The sequence below is a fragment of the Natrix helvetica genome (genome assembly GCF_964273705.1).
Source record: "Natrix helvetica genome assembly, chromosome: 4".
NCBI lineage: Eukaryota > Metazoa > Chordata > Lepidosauria > Squamata > Natricidae > Natrix > Natrix helvetica.
Genome location: NC_138550.1, coordinates 172,281,265 through 172,300,059, shown reverse-complemented (window position 1 = coordinate 172,300,059; position 18,795 = coordinate 172,281,265). Strand labels below are relative to the sequence as shown.

The 18,795-nt window shown below is 53.8% G+C and overlaps 1 protein-coding gene across 5 annotated transcripts in view; it reads right to left on the bottom strand.

The window, feature by feature from the left end:
- Positions 1–13,188, bottom strand: part of PLEC (plectin) — a 91,798-nt gene extending 78,610 nt beyond the window's left edge. For 2 of the 5 annotated variants that reach the window (XM_081952601.1, XM_081952604.1), the window contains exons 1-4: positions 11,086–13,188; positions 9,910–9,941; positions 9,419–9,514; positions 6,183–6,381 (exon numbers count right to left, since the gene is read on the bottom strand). In XM_081952601.1, coding sequence (XP_081808727.1) covers positions 6,183–6,381; positions 9,419–9,514; positions 9,910–9,941; positions 11,086–11,233 — 475 coding nt within the window. In that variant the 5' untranslated portion in view covers positions 11,234–13,188. Of the gene's footprint in view, positions 1–6,182; positions 6,382–7,862; positions 8,021–9,418; positions 9,515–9,909; positions 9,942–11,085 lie in introns of those variants that run through there. The other 3 variants (XM_081952602.1, XM_081952600.1, XM_081952606.1) reach the window with 3 other exon arrangements.
- Positions 13,189–18,795: the final 5,607 nt, after the last annotated feature.

Genomic DNA, 18,795 nt, shown 5'->3' with positions numbered 1-18,795 from the left:
CCAATGCTCAACTGGAAGAGCTGAGAGCTTTGGAAACAAGTGAGCAAACCTTCAGCCTCTCTACCCCCCTCCTCCCCTGTTTCCATCCTTCAGCCTCCCTCCATGCCTCCTTCCGAGGCTCTGCTGGCACTTCTACAATCTCTCTCCCTGCCGGCTCTGATCTTTCCCCAGGCCTCCCCACCGCTTGCTTCCAAGTGGCCAAATGGGCAGAGGGACATTCCCACCCACAGCCACTTTCGCCTCTTGCAAGAGACATTCCTTCTTTGGGACATTGTCCCATTGTCCACTGGAGCCCAAACCCACAGAACACGGCTCTGCGGGAGCCTCCGCCCTGGGCCCTTGGTCTTTGGCAGAGTCGTTGGCTGCGCTCTTGGAGACAGGCCTTCAATTCCCCATCCCTTCCCCCCCCCCCAGTCCAAAGCCATGTTTTGAAACTGAGCCTTTTCACAGTAGGCGCTCCCCTCCCCTCCACCATCATGGGTCCCAAGGGACCTCTCGCTTTTCTTCCCCATCTCTCCCTGCTGCCTAAGAGCAGGAAGCCTCCGTTAATGGTCGCACAGTATTAATGTATTATCTTCTTCCCTTGCATCTCTTGCTTTCAGAATGGGATGCAGTTTCCCCCCAACCCCCCCCCCCCTCTGCTTCTTCTATGGAAGGTAATAAGGATGGCTAACAATTCCTCTTTTTACAAGGATCCACAACAGACTTGTGGAGAGTCTGTCTGGACAACTGAATGAAAGCCAATTTCTTCTTTCGTTCCTGCGTCCATCAAGTCCTCCTATAGCTCGCCATGCTCCTCCAATGAGAACCTTGTAAGTACCTACTAATAGAAGAGAACAATGGGGACTCTGAGGGGGGACGTTTTCATTGCTAGCACCTAATTGGGTAATGAAACATCTGCAAGAAAACCTCCCCACTCAGAGAGCACCCGGGATATCCCACAACCCTCCAAGTCTCTATTGGTTTCAGCACTGGGCCACTAGAACCAAGAAATGAGCCCTTGAAGGGAAAGCGTTCAAGCGTCATTCGGGGAAATAGGACAAGAAACCGGGTGCTTAAAAAAAAAAGAAAAAAAGAAGGAAACAAATTTCATTCGAACATCAGGAAAAATGGGCCCCATAGTAAGAGGCTGTCTTGGGAGGTGGCCGATGGAGGTTGCCTCCTGTCTGGATAAGCCTATTGGACTAGTTGATCTCCAAGGTTCCTCCTCACTCTGGCATTTGGTCATGCTGTCATCTCCTGCCACAACGGCCTCCAGCTCAACTGCAGGGGATCTGCTGCAGACTCCAGAGGAATCTTCTAATGGGGAGGGGAAACCCCCCTTTAACGGAGAGGCTTTTGTTCCCTTACTCAGCAAGGTAACCAGGCAGTCTCCGTCCTTCCCTTGCTCCACCTGAGCTTCCACTCTGGGGCAATTTTACACTTCATGCAAATTTAGTATCTGCTAATAATCATGGTTACAAAAGAACCTGTTGTTAAAAGAATAAAATACAGGAAGAAGAACAAAAACCGCTATTCAAATCAGCTCACAGGCCACGTGCCAGTTTTGTGCAGCTCCCAAACCCATCCTGAGTTGATACCAAAATCTCTCTCCCCAGACTTAAATTATTGTAAATAGTATTAAGTAGTGCTTATAACAATGAAACCTACAAAGGAAATGTTGGGACATTTTAAAAGATTTTCCTGGTGTCCATCCCTCAGGAAACAACAACTGAATGAAAAACTGCTGGTGACCTTCTACTGCTGCACCACAGAGAGTATTGTAACTGACCCTGGTTTGCCAATTGCACAGTGGCAGATAGGACAGTGCTCCAAAGGAGCAACGTCAGTGCCCAGAGGATCATTGCTTACCCTCGGCCCTCCTTGGAAGAGTGTTATAGCTCCCACTGCCTTAAGAAAGTTCAAAACATCATAAATTCTTTTATACTGTAAAAATATGTAGAATGAGATAATGACTACATAAAGGCATGTTGTTATCAAGAATGTAAGAGAATTAGGTTTATTGAAAAGAAAGAAATATTAATCGTAATTGAAAACATGCTGTACAATGAAAGTGAGGTATTTAGTTATATTAGATGGAAAATCTGTGATTGTATATGTAATTGAAAATATGGATGCAAAAACGCTTGTAACCAAACAACATGCTGTATGTAATGGATGAAAAAAAAAATTTTTTTTTTAATTATTTAATGTTCTTTCTTATGTTTAAAAATTTTTAAAAATGGGGAAAAAAGAAAGAAAGTTCAAAACATCCTTAAAGATCCATCTCATCCTGGGCAGCCTTTTTTTTTTTTTTAACTCTTACCATCTGGCAGGCGGTACAGGACAATAAACACAAGGACAAATAGGCTGAAAAACAGCTTCTATCCCAGGGCAGTCACTGTATTGAATTCTACAATATAGTGTAATATTAATGCAGTATCAGGGGTTTTCAATTCAATTATGTAGAATGTGAAGGATGTGTGTTTGTGTTTTATTTTTATAGCTTTCTTATGTAAGATGTACATTGAATATGGCATTTAATTTCGTTGTACAAGATGCAATGACAATAAAGTAAACTAATCTTTATGCCAGGGTAAAGGCTGCAGGGTACCCCAGGAGAAAAGGACTAAGAGGTGTGTGTGTGTGTGTGTGTGTTCTCTGCTGGGGACCCTTTACTTATTAAAATAGGTTTACCTTTGCTTTGGTCAACTTATTTTCCAAAGCACCTGAAGGCAGGACAAGAAGCAATGGAGGAAACTAATCAAGGAGAGAAGCAACCTAGAATTAAGGAGAAGCTTCCTGATTATTCCCGAAATAATTAATGAGTGGAACGGCTTTCCTCCAGAAATTGTGGGTGCTTCATCACTGGAGGTTTTTAAGAAGGGACTGGACAGTGGTTAGTCCGGAGTGGTGTAGGCTCTCCTGCTTGAGCAGAGGGTTGGGCTAGAAGACCTCCAAGGTCCTTTCCAGATTTATTCTGATTATGGGGAGGTGGGAAGAAACCTCGCAAGGGACATTTTACACCTGCGCAGGAATGTAAACAGAGATCTTGACTGAAGGATCATGTAGGAGTTCTTTATTTATTTATCAATTTAAATGGCTGCCCATCTCATATACTGCACCCAACTCTGGGTGACTGACAATTAAAACAATAAAAACACTGTCATGAATTATAAACATAAATAACAAAAAAAGAGCACCAAGAAACTCAGTGACTTTGCCTTTAGGCTGCAGTGCAGGGTGAACCCCCCCCCCCCATTCCACTGAGCAAAAGATCAGTTTTTAAAAGTAAATACCATTTAAGCAGCATTTGTGTTGATGTAGAAGCCCCCCAACCCCCCTCCGCCGATCACCTCTGGCCATGGGAGGGTTTAAAGGTTGATCCTGTTGACATCTCTCCAGGTCCATTCTGACCCAGGAATGAAGGTGTTAACCCTTGACCTCTGGGCCAGTTTGGGGAGGAAATGTCACCCTCCAGCTGTCATCCCTACAGCTGGGAAACGGTGAGCGTATCCTAGAACAAGCGAATCCCAACCGCCAGGGAGTTCCTGGAAGCCTGGCACTCAGACAAGTCAACAGCCAACAGCCACATAGAGATAAACATTTCCACAACGTTCGAAAGAAACAATGAAAAGGCTAAAAGGGAAACAGAAACACCCAAAGACCTCCTCTCCAGCAGCCAACACCCAGATAAGCAGGAATTCACACCAGGATTAACACTCAATGAACAACCAAGGGGTACACAACAGCCTCATCAAGGAGCTTCCGAAGGGGAAAGCTACATCCCCACCAACTTTGACAGAGCAAACTTCTGCATATAAGCAGAGAGCACATCCCACTCCCTGCTAGACTGATGATGCTACCTAGTTGGGTAACAAAAGCTCTATCAGAAAACCACTGAGCTCGGAGGGCACCAAGGAATCTACAGAGAACAATGTGGCCAAGCAGGAAAGATCGCTCAGAGTTCCAATGAAGGGAACGGCATTAACGTGGCAGGGAGGGTCTGCATTCACAATTGTCCACAGCAGCGTTTCTCAACCTCGGCAACTTTACAATGCATCAACTCCCATGCTGGCTGAGGAATCCTGGGGGTTGACGGTCCACACATCTTAAAGTTGCAGCGGTCGAGAAACTCCGTTCCACAGTAAAGGCACCAGCAGTCAAGAGATACGTTGCAGACCAGCCCTTGATTCAATGCCAGCAAAATCAGTGAAATTGTGGGTCCCTGGAGGAGACACTCCGATGCTTGTGCCTACGAGGGTCAGAAGCCTGGAAGCCAGTGGCTTTTCCTGGGACGCTCTAAAGTTGGACTCCTGGAGCGGACAACTGGCAGCAAAGTGGATGGACTCAACCCCAGCAGTGGTGGCTGCATCCCCGGGGGCCTACGGGAGACAGACCCCACTGGAGAGAGGGTCAATTCCTGTGCCTGGCAAAAGTCACCACTAATTAGCCAATCAAATTCAAAGGAGAAAGTCTCCTAATTAACAGTACTAAGAGAAATCTAATCTAAGAGAAATTTACATTGTGTTTGTTGGGAGGAGAGGGGGTACAATATGTGAACGAGTAATTTACTTTAAGACAGGGGGAGGGGAGGGGGCAAAGTATTTGGTATAATATTTGAATGTGAATTTTTGCGGGGGGTTGGGGGGGGCATAGCATTTGTATGAGATTTACATTGTATGGCGGGGGGGTGAAAAGGGGGAAAATCTGTTTGTACAAAACTCTTTTAATAAAAAAGATGCGCCCTATCTAATTGTACATGTGACTAACTGCGGCGCGTATAACTTTATGCGCAGTATTGGAAAAAAGAAAATATCCCATTAAAAATTTTACATCCATTAGGAAACCTCTGGCTGGTGCGGAATCAGATCGGCTCACCCTCGAATTTAAAAAAGAGGGGAAACAGAATACTACGAAGTTTGGAACAGATTTTATGATTGGTATAAGGCAGGGGTGTCCAAGCTTGGGAGCTTTGAGAGTTCTGGACTTCAACTCCCAGAATTCCCCAGCGAGCTGGCTGGGGGGTTCTGGGAGTTGGAGTCCACGGGTCTTGGAGTTCCCAAGTTTGGACACCCCTGGTATACAAAGTAGGCTAATAGTTATTGGGCGAGATTATTTGTATCTAATGTGATTGTATGGTCCTTGCGACTTCGCTGTTTTAAATGTAAAAACAATAAAAATCTATTTTTTTTAAAAAAAAACAATACTAACGTGCAATTCCTGGGACCAAAACTCTGGGACGCCAACTGCAGCCAAGAGGCTCCCGGTTGGGCACTTATCACCTCTTCTTCAGGAAAAAGCCACCTGATGCTCTGCTCTGCCCCCCCCCCCCCCGATCAGCAGGAAAGAGAATAGCAACAGCCCTCTTTGCAAGGGAGGGTCGCAAAGACCCCCCCACTGTCCAGTTCCAGCAAAGACTCCCCCCCCCACTTTCAGGGCATCTCCCCAGACGCTCAAGAGGGCCCTTGAGGGCTCCTTTGGGAAGAGTCGGGGACGAGGCTGGGAAGGTCTTTTGTTGCAGGCAGAAGGAGCCCAGAGCAGCACCGGCACCTCAGCCAGCTTCCTGCCCAGCCCCAAGGCCTTAGCCCTGCCGCTTGGGCCAGTGGACCTCCCCAACAGCACCCTCTGCTTTGCTTTCAGCCACCACTCTGGCTCAGATGGGAAGCCCCCAAGTGGGTCCCGGGTGCAGGACACAGCAAAGCTCAGGAGGTCAGCTGAGAACATTGTCGTAATACCCAGGACTTGTCCCAGAACAGCCGAGAACCTGGGCACGGCCAAATCCTCCAGCCCATGCCATGGTGGAAGCCCCTCTGCAGGCCAGAGCGAGCAGCCATCTGCCTCTGGCTTAGAATCGCAACCGGCCAGCTGACTCTGCTAAACGCGAATTCCCAGAAAACTGAAGGCCCAGCAGGACCTCCAACGGATGAGAGCCAACACCTCTGCCAAAACGGCTCCCCTGTCACACGCCATCCTCACTTAGTAGAGCAGGGCATTGGCACTGAAGCACACAGCACCCAGTCCAATCCATGCCCACTTCGACAAAGCCTGCCGGGTCGATGCAGCACAAAACCCGAGGCCCACCGGCAATGCCAACATGGGCGCTCAGAACTGGACCCGCAAGGTGGCAAGGGCGAGCAGATAACCCCAGAGCCGGCACCCAGACCCCTCTTCCCTGTGGCCGTTGGCCAGCCCTCGCCTACCTGCGATGCGGAGGACTGCCCTCTCTGCGGGGTCCAGGACAGAGCCGTTGCCGCCCGCGCCTGCCTTGGTCCGCTTGGTGCGCTGGTGCTTGGGCAGGTTCCATGGCAGGGTGTCTCCCGGGGTGGGGGAGCCACTGCTGCCGCTGGAGTTGTCTTCAGCCATCGGCGGCTTCTCCTTCCATCGGACAGACATCACCTCCTGCAAAGGGGGGACAGTGCCAGAGTTGGGATTTTGCAGCAAGGGTGCAATCACTGTTGCCCATTAGCCACCCCCAGGCCTTCACTTTGCCCTGGGCAGCCTGAGTTGTCCAAGCAGTTGCCCCCATTCTAGGGGGGGAAGAGATGGGGGGAGACTGGGTCCCCCCAGACTGGTCCACCTCCCTCCATTCTCGGGGTTGCATCACTTTAGGCAGCAGATGAGACCAAATGTGCTCCAAGATGCCAAGGCCGGAGGCAAAGCGACCCAGGGCCCCTGCCCCCCTCCCACCGCGGGCCTAGACTCCCGCCCAGCTCTGTGTGGGAAAGGCGCTCCATGGGTGAGGCGGAGGGCCCTAGAAAAGCGGCAGGGATCTCCGGGGCAGAGCTGGCACTTCTCCGTTGCCATGGTTCCCGCTTCCCCGGCGCCAGTGGGAGGAAGAGAGGCACGTGCGCCCTACCCCCCCCCCCGTCGGGACGAGCCCCCGCCCGCTCGCCCGTTCTGCGCAGCGCGGCGACATCTCCCGATGTCCCGCTCCGGACGGCTCCTCCGGCGGCCTCCGCCTGGACACCGGGCGCTGTCGGAGCAGCCCAGCCGGAGGCTCTGGTGCCAGCCGCGCTGCCCGGAGCCCCCAAGGCCGCCTCTGCCGCCGGTCAGGCCGGGAGAGGGGCGCGAGCGAGACGGCCGAGCCCGCCCCGCACAGCCCCACCGCCCTCCCGTTCCCCGGCGACGCCAGGCGACGCAGCGGGCCCGGAGTTCGCCCCGCGGGCAGCCTTGCCAGCCCCGCCACGGAGAGGGCGTCCTCGCGCGCGCTCCACTCACCGGGGGCGGGGGCCGCGGGGCGGCGGGGCGCTCTCTCGCGCGGGGGGCATGCCGGCAGGACGGCGGGCGGACGGGCAAGCTCAGCCGGGCGGCGTCATGGCCGAGCGGGGCAACCTGCGCCGGCGTTTGGCAGAGGCGCCGCCCCGCGCGGCTCCGGCAGGGCGGGTGCGCGAGCGCTGGTGCGCGGCGGCCCTGAGCCCTATCTCTGCGCCCCACGCGCGCGGCTCCAGGCGGCCGGCCGGATTAGGCGCCGCGCTCCGGAGGACGGCGTGAGGGAGCCCGGGGGCGGCGGCCTGAACGGTTTCCCTCGCCCGCCGGAGGCGGAGCTGACCGCGCTGCCAATGGGGGCGGCGGCCGAGGCGTCCCCGAGGAGCCCCGGTGCCTCCTCCGGCCGAGGGCCCGCCGGGCAGCGCCTACCCGTCGGGCAGAAGGAACGCCTCGGGGCGGGATGGCAGCAGAGGGCCCGGAGTGGTCCCCGCCTCCACTGCAGAGACCCGGAACGTGGCTGCCAGCGGAGCAAAGGCGGGGACGATCAGGCGGCGGTCGGGAGTCGGGACCCTTTGCTGGCCTTCGGGGGTGAGTCGCCCTCGGACGCGCAAGAGCCGCCGTTCCGTGGTCAGGGGCCAGGCGGGATATGGCGGGTCCAGATCCAGTGCCCTTACCGTGTTGGGCCCCTCGCCGCCCACATCGCCTCCGAAGACCCCGACAGCTGCTCCTTGAGACGGGATGAGTCAGAGCCCCTTCCCGGCAGAGCCAACCTTCAAACTCCTGCCGGATCCCGTCGGGGCTGCGCTGCTGGCCTCCATTCACCGCTGCCCTCTGTGCCGTTGGGGCGGCGATGGTGAGGCTCGACTCGGCCTGCCCAGGACCTGCCCTGGCTGAAGCCACAGGGCAGGCGTGAGGCGGCTCGGCGCCTGCCTGCCTACCTGCTGCTCCTCCTTCCCTCGGGCCGCCTTCGCCGTACCTATCCGCCGGCCGGTGGAGGTGCTGACGCGGGGCCCGACCTGGGTCGCCCCTCCCCGGTGGGCCGGCCTCCTGCCCCGCCTGCGGGTGCCCAACCCCGTCCCCGGACTGCGGCTCGCCATTGGCCGGCGTGCGCGGCTGCCCGGCCTGCTTCGGCCGCTGCAGGTCCCCCCTGGCCGCGGCTTTCGGGCGCTGGGAGCGGGGGAGGGGAGGGGGAGGAGAACGAGGACCACGGAGCTCACCACCCCCCTCGCCGCCGGAGAAACCTACCGGCCTCCTGAAGCAGCAGGAGCGGCAGAGCGGCAGAGCGAAGCGCCGAGAGGGCGGCTGCATCCGGAAACCGGGCAACCTCGGGGGCCGAGGAGAGCCGGTGAAGCGGGGCGATGCAGGCGGAGGACTGGGAGGTTTGGGAGCCGGGCTGCCTGAGACGGCGGGCGGGAGGGGCGGAGGAGGGTCCAGCGGGCCGAGAACAAGGCTCCTCTGTCCGACCCGCGTCCCGCAGCCCCACCCCGGCCCCGAGGCAGCGCTTGGCAAGGGCTCCGGTCCTAGTCCGTCTCTGCCAGGGCCGGCCTAGGCTAAAGCGAGCTGAGAGGCCCAGCCGAAGAAGCCGGGCTGGTGGGGATGGGGCAGCCGGGCGTGAATGGGGGACAGCCGCCCAGGAGTTTCTGCCTGAGAATCTCCTGGTTAACCAAGGAGGCCAGGGCTGCCATAACAGGTGAGGCTGAGGGCAAGAACAGGTGCACACATGAGGCACATCCCCCGGGGTCTCCACAAGACTTCAGTACATCCTAGCTTGGAAGGTGCCACCAGCACTTTGGCCTCTCCATCCCACCTGCAGGAATTAGCCCAGCATGGAGGGGGGTGGGGGGAGGCCCAGGCAGTCAATCTGGGCCGCGTGGGGGAGGGGAGGGGGGAAGCTTCCGGGGATCCAGGAATGCAGGTGCTAAGGAGGCTCCAGTTGGTGCCTGCAGAATCTTCTCTCCATGCACAGAGAAATCTTCCCTGGGCTTCAGCTCAAGCCTGTGCCCCCCACTCTACCCCATCAGAGGGGGTATGCGGCCGGTTTGCAATGCAAGGCTCCACCCAACCACCCTGACATCAACCCTTCTGTGCATGCCCAGACGTGCTGTGGGCGAGTGTGCTCCCACTACACTATACCATCTCTGCTCCCCACCCCAGGCTGCAGGTGCAGTTTGTGGCTGGAGGAAGCTTTGAGCTCATCTGGCTAAGCTGCCCCCAGCTGGAGCCCCCTTACCTGCTCCTTGGCAGCTGGAGAGAGAGACACCCCTGTGGCAGAGTTCCTGGCCTGCTCCTTGCGTGGCTTGGCTTTGGCGGCCTTTTTCCGGCGCTTCTAGAGATGCAAAGAGGGAAAGGGTAGTCATCCCTGCAGCCCCTCAGGGGGTGCCCAGCTCTCCTGACCCCTCTTCGCTGCCTTCCTGCCTGAGAGGTGGGAAATGCTCAGGGATGGCTGCGTGCCAGTCGCTGGCGGAGGCCCTCCCCCCGCACGAGCCTTCTGGGCTCTCTGCAGTTGTGGGCAGAATCCCTCCCCCTTGCCAGGGGGCTGCACAATGAAGGCTTTGAGGGCGTTTGACGCGCTCGTGGCAGAGAAGGGCGAAGGCCCAGTGTCTGTAGCTCCTTGCCACGGGCACGTGGTTGTGCTCCGGGATTCTTCAAGGAACAGTCGGTGGGCATCCGGAAGGGCTTCTGGGCCCCTATAGGGCATGGGGACTCGAGAGCAAAGCTTACCTCTGAGGGCCTGGCTCCTCCCAGCTGCGATCCTGGCAGATAGAAGAGGAGAGAGTTAGTGGTGTGAGGCTGGAGGTCAGAGGAAGGGGGGCTTCTCTGTACCTGGCTGTTGTGGGGCAGGATTTCTTTTCCAGCCTTCCACAGAAAGGGCAAATCCTCCCCCGCGCCTGGGCCCCAGGCCGGCAGGCAGAAGGGCCCCTGCAAGCCCACCTTCCTGGGGTCTTCCAAGCTCCTTTGGAGCTGCAGAGCCGTGCCCCGCTGCTTCCTCTGCAGTTGCAACCTTAAAATGGGCCCAACGGGGTGGCTAATGTGGGTGGAGCCCTCTGCTCCAGCAGCTTGCCTGTCTGGGTCCCACGGGCCCCTCAGTGGGCACAGGGTCTCTGCTTGGGCTAAAGCAAGGCCAGATGCCTGAGCAGAGGGTTGGCTGTGCAGGGGCCCCAGCTGGCCTTCTGCCCCTCTGCCCTGGCGTCAGCCGTCTTGCGTCCCAGGGGGTTCCTGAGTGGAGACTTGGAGGCCTTCCTGGGCCGTCCTCTCCAGGGGGGGGGAGCACTCAGCTTCAGCCCTTTCCTGATTGCATGAGGGGCTCCCCCCTCTCATGACTCTCTCCTACTGGACTCTGGGTGTCCAGTGGGGAGGGAGGGGGCGGAAAATGATGCAGGAGGCCGTCTTGCTCCACAAAAGCCTTTAGGCCTCTTCAGGCCTGCCTCCGCAACAACTCCCCCCTCGCCTCCTCTGGGCCTGGGATCTGCAGACGTCAGCAGGTCCTGGATGTTGGCTGGACCACCGGTGACTGTTACTTGGCCAAGTCCCTGTCAAGCGGCCCGGTTTTGCCTCTGCAGTGGGCAGCCCCTCCCCAGCCCTCCAAATTGGTAGAGACTTTGCAAGTGTCCTGCCAGCAGGACGGGGGAAAAGCTCTGCCCTCTTGGAAGGAAAGCTTTAACTTCCTCTGCTGGCCAGGCATTAATCTGGGGAAAGGCACAGCAACAGGAGAAGCAGGGCCTTCGGGGGGGGGGGGGGATAAATGCGCTCCTCCACCCACCCATCACCACCTCGGGAGCCCAGAGAGGAGGCGGCAGAGAGAGCTGCTGCTGCCTCTTCCCCCCATCTTCAGCATCACTGCTGGTCTGCCCAGAAAGGGCTGTGCCCGGCGTGGCACCCACTTATTTCCCTACCTACCTGACCAGAGGCTGGGAGGCGGGTGTCCCTGCCAGGAGCAGACCAGGAAGAGGGCCCACACTCCAAGAGAGCACAGCACCAGGACGGCTACCCAAGCAACGCGGAGCCAGGCAGGATCAGTCGGAGTCCATGGGTTCAAGGAGGCCATGCTCAGTTTCGCTGTGCCACGCGGGCCACGCCACGCCACTGCACCCAGCAGCAAGGGAGGAGGGAGAGGGCAGCGGGTGTGTCGGCCTCATTAGCCCTCACTGGCTTCCCTGTCTGCTGCCGGCCCAGATGGGTTCCAGATGTTCGTGGCTCCTCCTTTTCCTCCTCCCCACCCCAAGCAGGCCGCTCCCTCTGAGTCAGCCAGGCGGCCCCACGGCTTTAACCCCTCCGGCAGTGTGGGCAGAACTGTGGGGCAGAACGGGGAGAGGGCTGCAATAGTCTGGGGAAGAGAGGGGACCCTCCTCTGGTCTACCTTCCTTCAGATCCCTCTCTGGCCTCCTGGAGGGCTCTGGGCTTCGTATACAGACCCTTCAGCCTGTTCCAAGAGGGTGGGAGGAAGCCTGGCCGAATCTGCCTGTCACCGGTTCTTCGGCTCCACCGAGTCAGAGAGGAGCTGAGATCTTTGCCGGGCTCTTCCAAAGGTCTCTTGCTAAATGTTGGACGGGATGATCTAGTCCAGGGATGGCCAACGTTTTTCTGCTTGGGTGCCAAAAGGGCGCACGCACGATATTGCACATTTGCGTGCCCACACCCATAATGCAACACCCTCCCCCCCCAGCTCACTGAAGCCCCCAGACTTCTGGTTTGCCCATTGGGCCATTTTTCTCCCTCCCCAGGCTCCGGAGGCTTTCCTGAAGCCTGGGGGGCGTGGGGGGGGCGAAAATGACCTCCCCTGCACTCCAGGCCAAAAATCAGCTGGCCAGCGTGCACATGCGTGCTGGAGCTGACATAGTGTAACCCCTCGCGTGCCCTCAGATATGGCTCCGCGTGCCACCTGTGAAACACGTGCCCTGGGCTCCCCATCACGGATCTAGTCCAATCCTTTGCCTGGGCGATCCGGGATCCAGAGCCGGTTTCTGAACTTCAGGAACTTCAAGGCACGTGGACGTCCTCCCGTCCCCCTCCCGTTCCCCCCGAATTCCCCAGCCAGGCACGGGGATGGCTGCATGGCAGGCCTGGGAATTCTAGGAGCATCTCTGCCGTGTTTGAAGTTTTCCAGTGAAAAGTGGGAGTTTATAATCTCAGCTTCTGTAGCCACCACTTGGACTTGACTCTGGGCAGCTGACAAAGTTTAAGACCATACGGCAAAAAGACTATTTCCCCTGACCAGGAAGGAGGACAAATTGATCGATGAACTGACAAAGCTGAAACTGGTTTTTTTCCAGTCATTTTGAGGTGTTTTTTTTTTGAGTTTTATTAAATTTATATACCGCCCCCTTCTCCCCGCAGGGACTCGGGGCGGTGTACAGACAGTACAAATAAAACAACAAAGCAAGAACAACAATACATTAGACAACTGACATAAACATAAACATACGGTCTGTGACATACCCAAACTCATTTCAAGTTAAAAACAGTCTAAAACCAAATTAAAACCCCAATTTTACAATATTAAAAAGCCATCCAGGAATGGCAGTAATAGATTGTACTTAAGATTCCGATTAGGCTAGGCCTGCTAGCCGGAACAGGTGGGTCTTGAGTTTCTTACTTGAGTTTCTTACAGTCATGTCATGCTAACGATTAATATTCAGTTAGTGCTCGGATTGTTCTAGATGTTTTCCTTCAGTACTCTTGTCAACCACACATCATCCAACCTTCCATATCTCTGAATTTAATTTAAGTTTTCTAAATAAAGCACTGTGCACTTATCGCTGCTAAACTTCACTCTGTTATGGTCAGTCCATTTATTTAGCTTCTAAATTTTATTTGCACATTTCAGAATTATTTATCACGTCCAATTTTGTACCACTTGGTAACCATTCCTTCTACGTCATCATCTATATTATGAAGGGAAATATAAAAGAATTCTAGAATCCAAAAGTGATTTTTGCAGCCTGAATTGAAGAAACATTTATGTGTCCAGTTAATTGTGATGCCCCCTAAGCCATACCTAAATGGATTACTAATTAAAATATTTTTAAAAACATCTTTTATTTGCAGTTTTCTTTTCATGCCATACATGTTTTGTGGACAGTATATTGCCTGGGTCAAATCTTTTTTAAAGAATGCTAACAATAATACAAATGTTTGTGTAATCCTAATCTTCCAACTTCAACAATATTATTCTCTTTATAATTCTTTATCATTTTTCCCATTAATTTATTTAAACATAGATAACATTTCTTTGTGCCATCCCCTATTAAATTGCTAATATTTAATATTTTAAGAATTACTAATTAAAATCTTATGAATTATACTCCTTTGTCAAACATGGTACAAAACCTGAGTTATGTGTATATTATCCAATTGAAAAATAAGATCAATAAGACTTTTTATCAACTCCATTGTTTTCAATCTGTTTAAAAATTCTTTGCTTAAAAGATTTTTCAAACATTCTTCTCAGGTTTATAGTTTAACAGATTAACAGAGTTGGAAGGGACCTTGTAGGTCTTCTAATCCAACCTCTGCTCAAACAGGAAACCCTATGTAACATTTCAGACAGATAGCAGTCAGGTCTCTTTTTGAAAGCTTCCAGAAATGAAGCTCCCGCAACTTCAAAGGCAACTTCTGTTCCATTGGTTGATTGCTCTCTCTGTCAAAAAGTTTCTCATTTCCAGGTTGAAACTTTCCTTGATCAGTTTCCATCCATTGTTCCTTGTTTTCCTTCAGGCACTTTGGAAAACAGCTTGACTCCCTTCCTCTCTGTGGCAGCCCCTCAAATATTGGAAGACTGCTATCACGTCTCCCCTGGTCCTTCTCTTCCCTAGACTGGCCATGCCCAGTTCCTGCAACATTTATTCATGTGTTTTAGCCTCCAGTCCCCCCATTATCCTACTTGCTCTTCTCTGCACTCTTTCTAGAGTCTTAACCTCTGTTTTCTTGGACCTTGTCTCCCATTCCTGAAGATCAGGATATTCCTGAGTCCCGGCTACTTCACCAAAGCTTCAGAATTTCTGAAAGAGAACTGGCAAGATTTAACCTTGACCCTTTAGCCTCCTGCAGCAAGCTGTTATTCATGCAATCCTGGGGACTTAAAACTAATCCACATTAAAGCGGAAGCTCTAACAAACTGAAGCTTCAATTCTGACCCTTCATCCTGCTTTTCAAATGTTCCTGGTGAAAAGCAGCGTCTTCTGATTTGCTTGAAATAATTAAACTAAAATGTAGGCTGAATGGCTCGACTTCCACCACTGTTGGCCTTCTCTCCTGAGCAACTGCTGCACCGGGGCTCTGGCCCTCACTGGGACCCCCTGGGCTGCCTCCCTGGGCCCGGGACAGTCTCCCTCTGCACTTCCCCTTCCCTGGCCGGCCCTCCGGATTCAGCAGGGTGGCAGAGAAGGAAAGAGGCGAGCGGGGCGGGTCTGTCAGTGGGGGGACGCAACAGCCCCCCCCCCGGCTTGGCAGAAGCCCGAAAAAGGAAGGCCAAGATTGGGGATGGGCCGGATGCAGCGGGGGGGGGAGGACGGAGAAGAACCCCCCCACCCCCGTGGGAGGGGCAAGGCTCGGAATGTTGCGTGGCCCTCCCTCCCTCCTTGTCAGGGGGCGCTGGGCATGCACGTGGCAGGAGGGAGCAGCGGCCTCGCCCAAGAGCTCCTGCCGACCAAAGGGCCGGGAAGCACCGCAGGAGCCCCGTCCTCGGAGGGCCTCCAAGCCGCCTGCGCTGCCCGTTGAGCCGCCGCGCTCCCTCCCGGAGTGAGCTCTGCGCATGCTCTCTGTCTTTGCTCCAGGCGGACGGGTGCACGTGCTGCTCCTGCCCCCTGCTGGCGGCTCGCCTTCCAGCAGAGGGAGGGCGCCTATGATCCCAAAGAGCGCGGTTGGCGACGCACACACGCACACTCACCCCTCCCTCCGCAGCCCGGATCCGCCCATGGGGGCCAGTGCCCCTTTGATCTGGCTCTTTGGACGGGGGGGGCACGTTACTCCCCCGCCTTTTGTAGGGACATTGGGGAGGGGTGCTTCCTTTCAGGTCGCTGTTGTGAGGGGGGGGAACCGGTGGGGGGGGAGGCCGCGGGAGCTTTGAGCAGCAGAGACATCCTGGCCACCCCCAGCCCCATTTGGGAATGCCCGGGGATCCGTTTCGGGGAGGGCAAAAAGTATCTTGGCTGCTCCCCAAAGGCCGGCCAGATGATCGGGGGGGGGGAGGGCTCTGCCCGGGCTCACAGCAGCGCCCCGCCTTGTTTCCCACAGTTGTTTTTCTGTTGCTTGGAACTCCCCCCCCCCCCCCGGCCAAATGTTCCGCCAGCAATGAGCAATCCGGGAAGAATGGCCCCCGGGGAGTCGACCGGGCATTTCCTCGCCCGGCACACGAAGCGGCGGAGCTGCCAGCCTCGCCCCCGCCCAGCGCTTGGCTCTGTCCCAGGGAAAGAGCGGAGCCGCTCCCGGAGCGCCCCCTCCTGGCCGAGGAGGAGGAGAAGGAGGAGGAGAGTAGGCAGACAGGCGGGCGGCGGGCGGACAGAGGTCGCCCAAGACCCCGTTGCCTCCCTCTGTGGGGTCGCTCAGGAGCAGCGGCGCTGGGCGAGTCCTGGCCCGAGAATCGGCAGCTTCGCCCTGGAGAGCGGGAAGGCCTGAATGTGGGTGCTTCCTGCCCTGAGCAAGGACTGGGGCCCCAAGGCTATCCGTGCTGGGGTTTCCTCCTCCTCGAAGACGGTTCCTCCTTTTCGCTGCTTTGAGTTTGTTAAACCTCTGCTATCCTGAACTCCTTACTCCGTTTTCATGGAAACCCAGAAACCCCTCTGGTAGTCATCTTTTCCTCCGATATCCCTGCTACTTCCCCTTCGCTAAATCTAATTCGTCAGAATAAGCAATTCAACGTTAATGGATCCTTGAACTTTCTCCACAGAATCTGAGAAGTTGTGGAGTTTATGTGGCCTGTGAGCTGCCATGAACTATGGGGAGGGGGAAAGCGAAAGTGACTGCTGCCTGGGAAAAACGAGAGCAGCTGTAACACACACACACACACACACACACACACACACACCAGCCAGGGCTTCAAGGGGGATGCCCCCCAGCTGGGAGAAGGCGGCAGCTGCCTACCAACCTAAGCTTGAAGCCACCATTCTCAACATCTTGCTCTCTGCTTCCAGATCAATACACAGCAATTAATGTCAGGTCTCTTGAGGGTGGAGTTATTCTTGTAGCCTCCAAGCAACATTCTAACAATCTCTCAATAAGAAAGTCATCTAGAACCTTTGTTGAATCAACGTAAGTTATATCCAAGCAACTCCTTTCATAATAGTTATCCTGTTAAAGCCTCTATTTTTGACAAAGCCGTACTTGGCAATCCTATTATTAAAATTTTTAAATAAGTTTTACAATTATTACCCCCCTTTCCCTCCCTCTTCCCCCAACCCTACCCCTCTTCCCTCCCTCCCTCCCCCACACCTCCCAGAGCAGAATACAGGGAATAAACATTTAACAACCATACACTAACATAAGCTAACTAATTTTTACATGTTACTATTCTTGTGCTTTAACTCCCCCTTTATTAAACTAGCTTTAAATAAATTGTAGCATTTCTTATGCCTTCATTCATAGGATAACTGAATTTTTTTAGTCCTGTATTTGTTTTGAATATAGTCAATCCATCTTCTCCACTCCAGCTTGTACTTCTCATTCATTTACGCTGAAATTTTGGCCATCTCTGCTAAGTTTACTACTTTTAACGTCCATTCATGGATAGTGGGCAACTCTTCCTTCTTCCAATACTGTGCCACCAACAATTTTGCTGCCGTCGTTAGGTTCGAAATCAAATTAGTCTCTATAACTGTACAATCTGAAACTATACCTAACAAAAACAACTGGGGTGTGAACTTTATCCTCTTTTTCAAAATATTTTGAATAACCCACCATATTTTTATCCAAAATGCTTTAACTTTTTTACAAGTCCACCAAATATGATAATACGTGGCACCAGCACAGTCACATCTCCAACATTTAGATTGTAGATTCGGATACATACAGGCTAGCCTTTTTGGATCTAAATGCCAGCTGTACAGCATCTTGTAAAAATTCTCTCTCAAGTTCTGAGCTTGTGTAAATTTTATATTTCTTACCCAGATCTCTTCCCATGTTTCCATCATGATTGGTTCTTCAAAGTTTTGTGCCCATTTTATCATACAATCTTTAACTAATTCTGTTTCTGAGTCTATTTCTATCAATACATTATACAACCTTTTAATGTGCATTTGACCCTGGTCCCTGATTTGTTTTATCAAGTTATCCTCATTTTGGATAATACCGGATTTCTGGTCTTTTTTCCATCTAGCCTGGACTGACCATACTGAAACCAGGTTTGAATTACCCTTTCGTCTCTTAATGCATTCAAAGATTTCAACTGCAGTGCACCTCTATCCATACTAAGAAGTTCTGCATATGTAGTTCAATCTTGTTTTTGTTCTATACTTCTGTTCTCTATAGCGTGTCTGGGCACCCTGTACTTGGCGATCCTGTTTGTGTTCAAAGCGCTTGCAAATGGCCTCCTTTATTATCTGCTCTAAAATATTCTCAGGTTTTGGAGTAACTGCTCCACAATTGGAGGATCCTCTTTCCTGTTGGAAGAGTGGAGTCCCACTTGCTGGTCTTAGGTCTTCTGGCATCTTCCTGGTTCTGCAGGATTCTCTAAATACCCCGGACGGAGGCCCGAAGAGCTCTTTGCCCTTCCGCCTGCTAGGGCATACCTCACCAGGGACTGGCGACATCCAGCTTAGCCAGAAGGTCCTTTCTGCATCCTTTCTGGCCTGCACCCTCCCCTGCTGAGTCCCTTCCTGGCCTGCGCTACACAAAGAGCCGTAATGGTGCAGGGGTCAGAACACAGTGTTGAAGGCTAATTCTGCCAACTGCCAGATTAGGTCGATCCTGACTGGCCTGCGGTTGACTCAGCCAGCCATCCTTCAGAGGTCGTAAAATGAGGACCCAGATTGCTGGGGGTCATGTGCTGACTCTGTAAAGCCCTGTGAAGCGGTGTAAGTAAGTCTAAGTGCCTTTGCTGTTCCTCCGGGTGCAGAGAGTGCCCAGTTGCTCTGCTTTTCTGTTGGCTCACGAGCTCCTTTGGGCCCTCTCCTGTTGCCCCTCTTGCCGTTCAGTTCACCTCCATCTTCCCTGACCTCATCCTGACACGTCCCAGATATTCCTGAGCTCCTCCTTCAGTATTGGCTCCTTTGTGAGCAGCCTCTTCACCCTTATCTCCTCAAGAGGCTCCTGCTTGTCTGCTTCCTCTTGGAATTGAACATAGGGCAGGGTTGAAAGGGGCCTGGAAGGTCTTCTAGTCCACCCTCACCCACCCCCGTCCATGATAGGAGATCCTATACCATTCCAGATTTTCTTTGCCCTTGATGGGAAGGATACACGTCATCACAGAAAAAATAACAGAATAGAAAATTAGAGCTGGAAGGGACCTGGGAGAACCCTCCACCCAAGTAGGAGACCCTACACCAGGGGTGTCAAATGCAAGGCCCAGGGGCTGGATCCGGCCCACAGGGTGCTTACATCTGGCCCACGAGGCTGCCCTGAAAACAGCAAAGGCCCGTGGGGACTCTGCCAATGAAGACAGAACTTGGGAGGAGC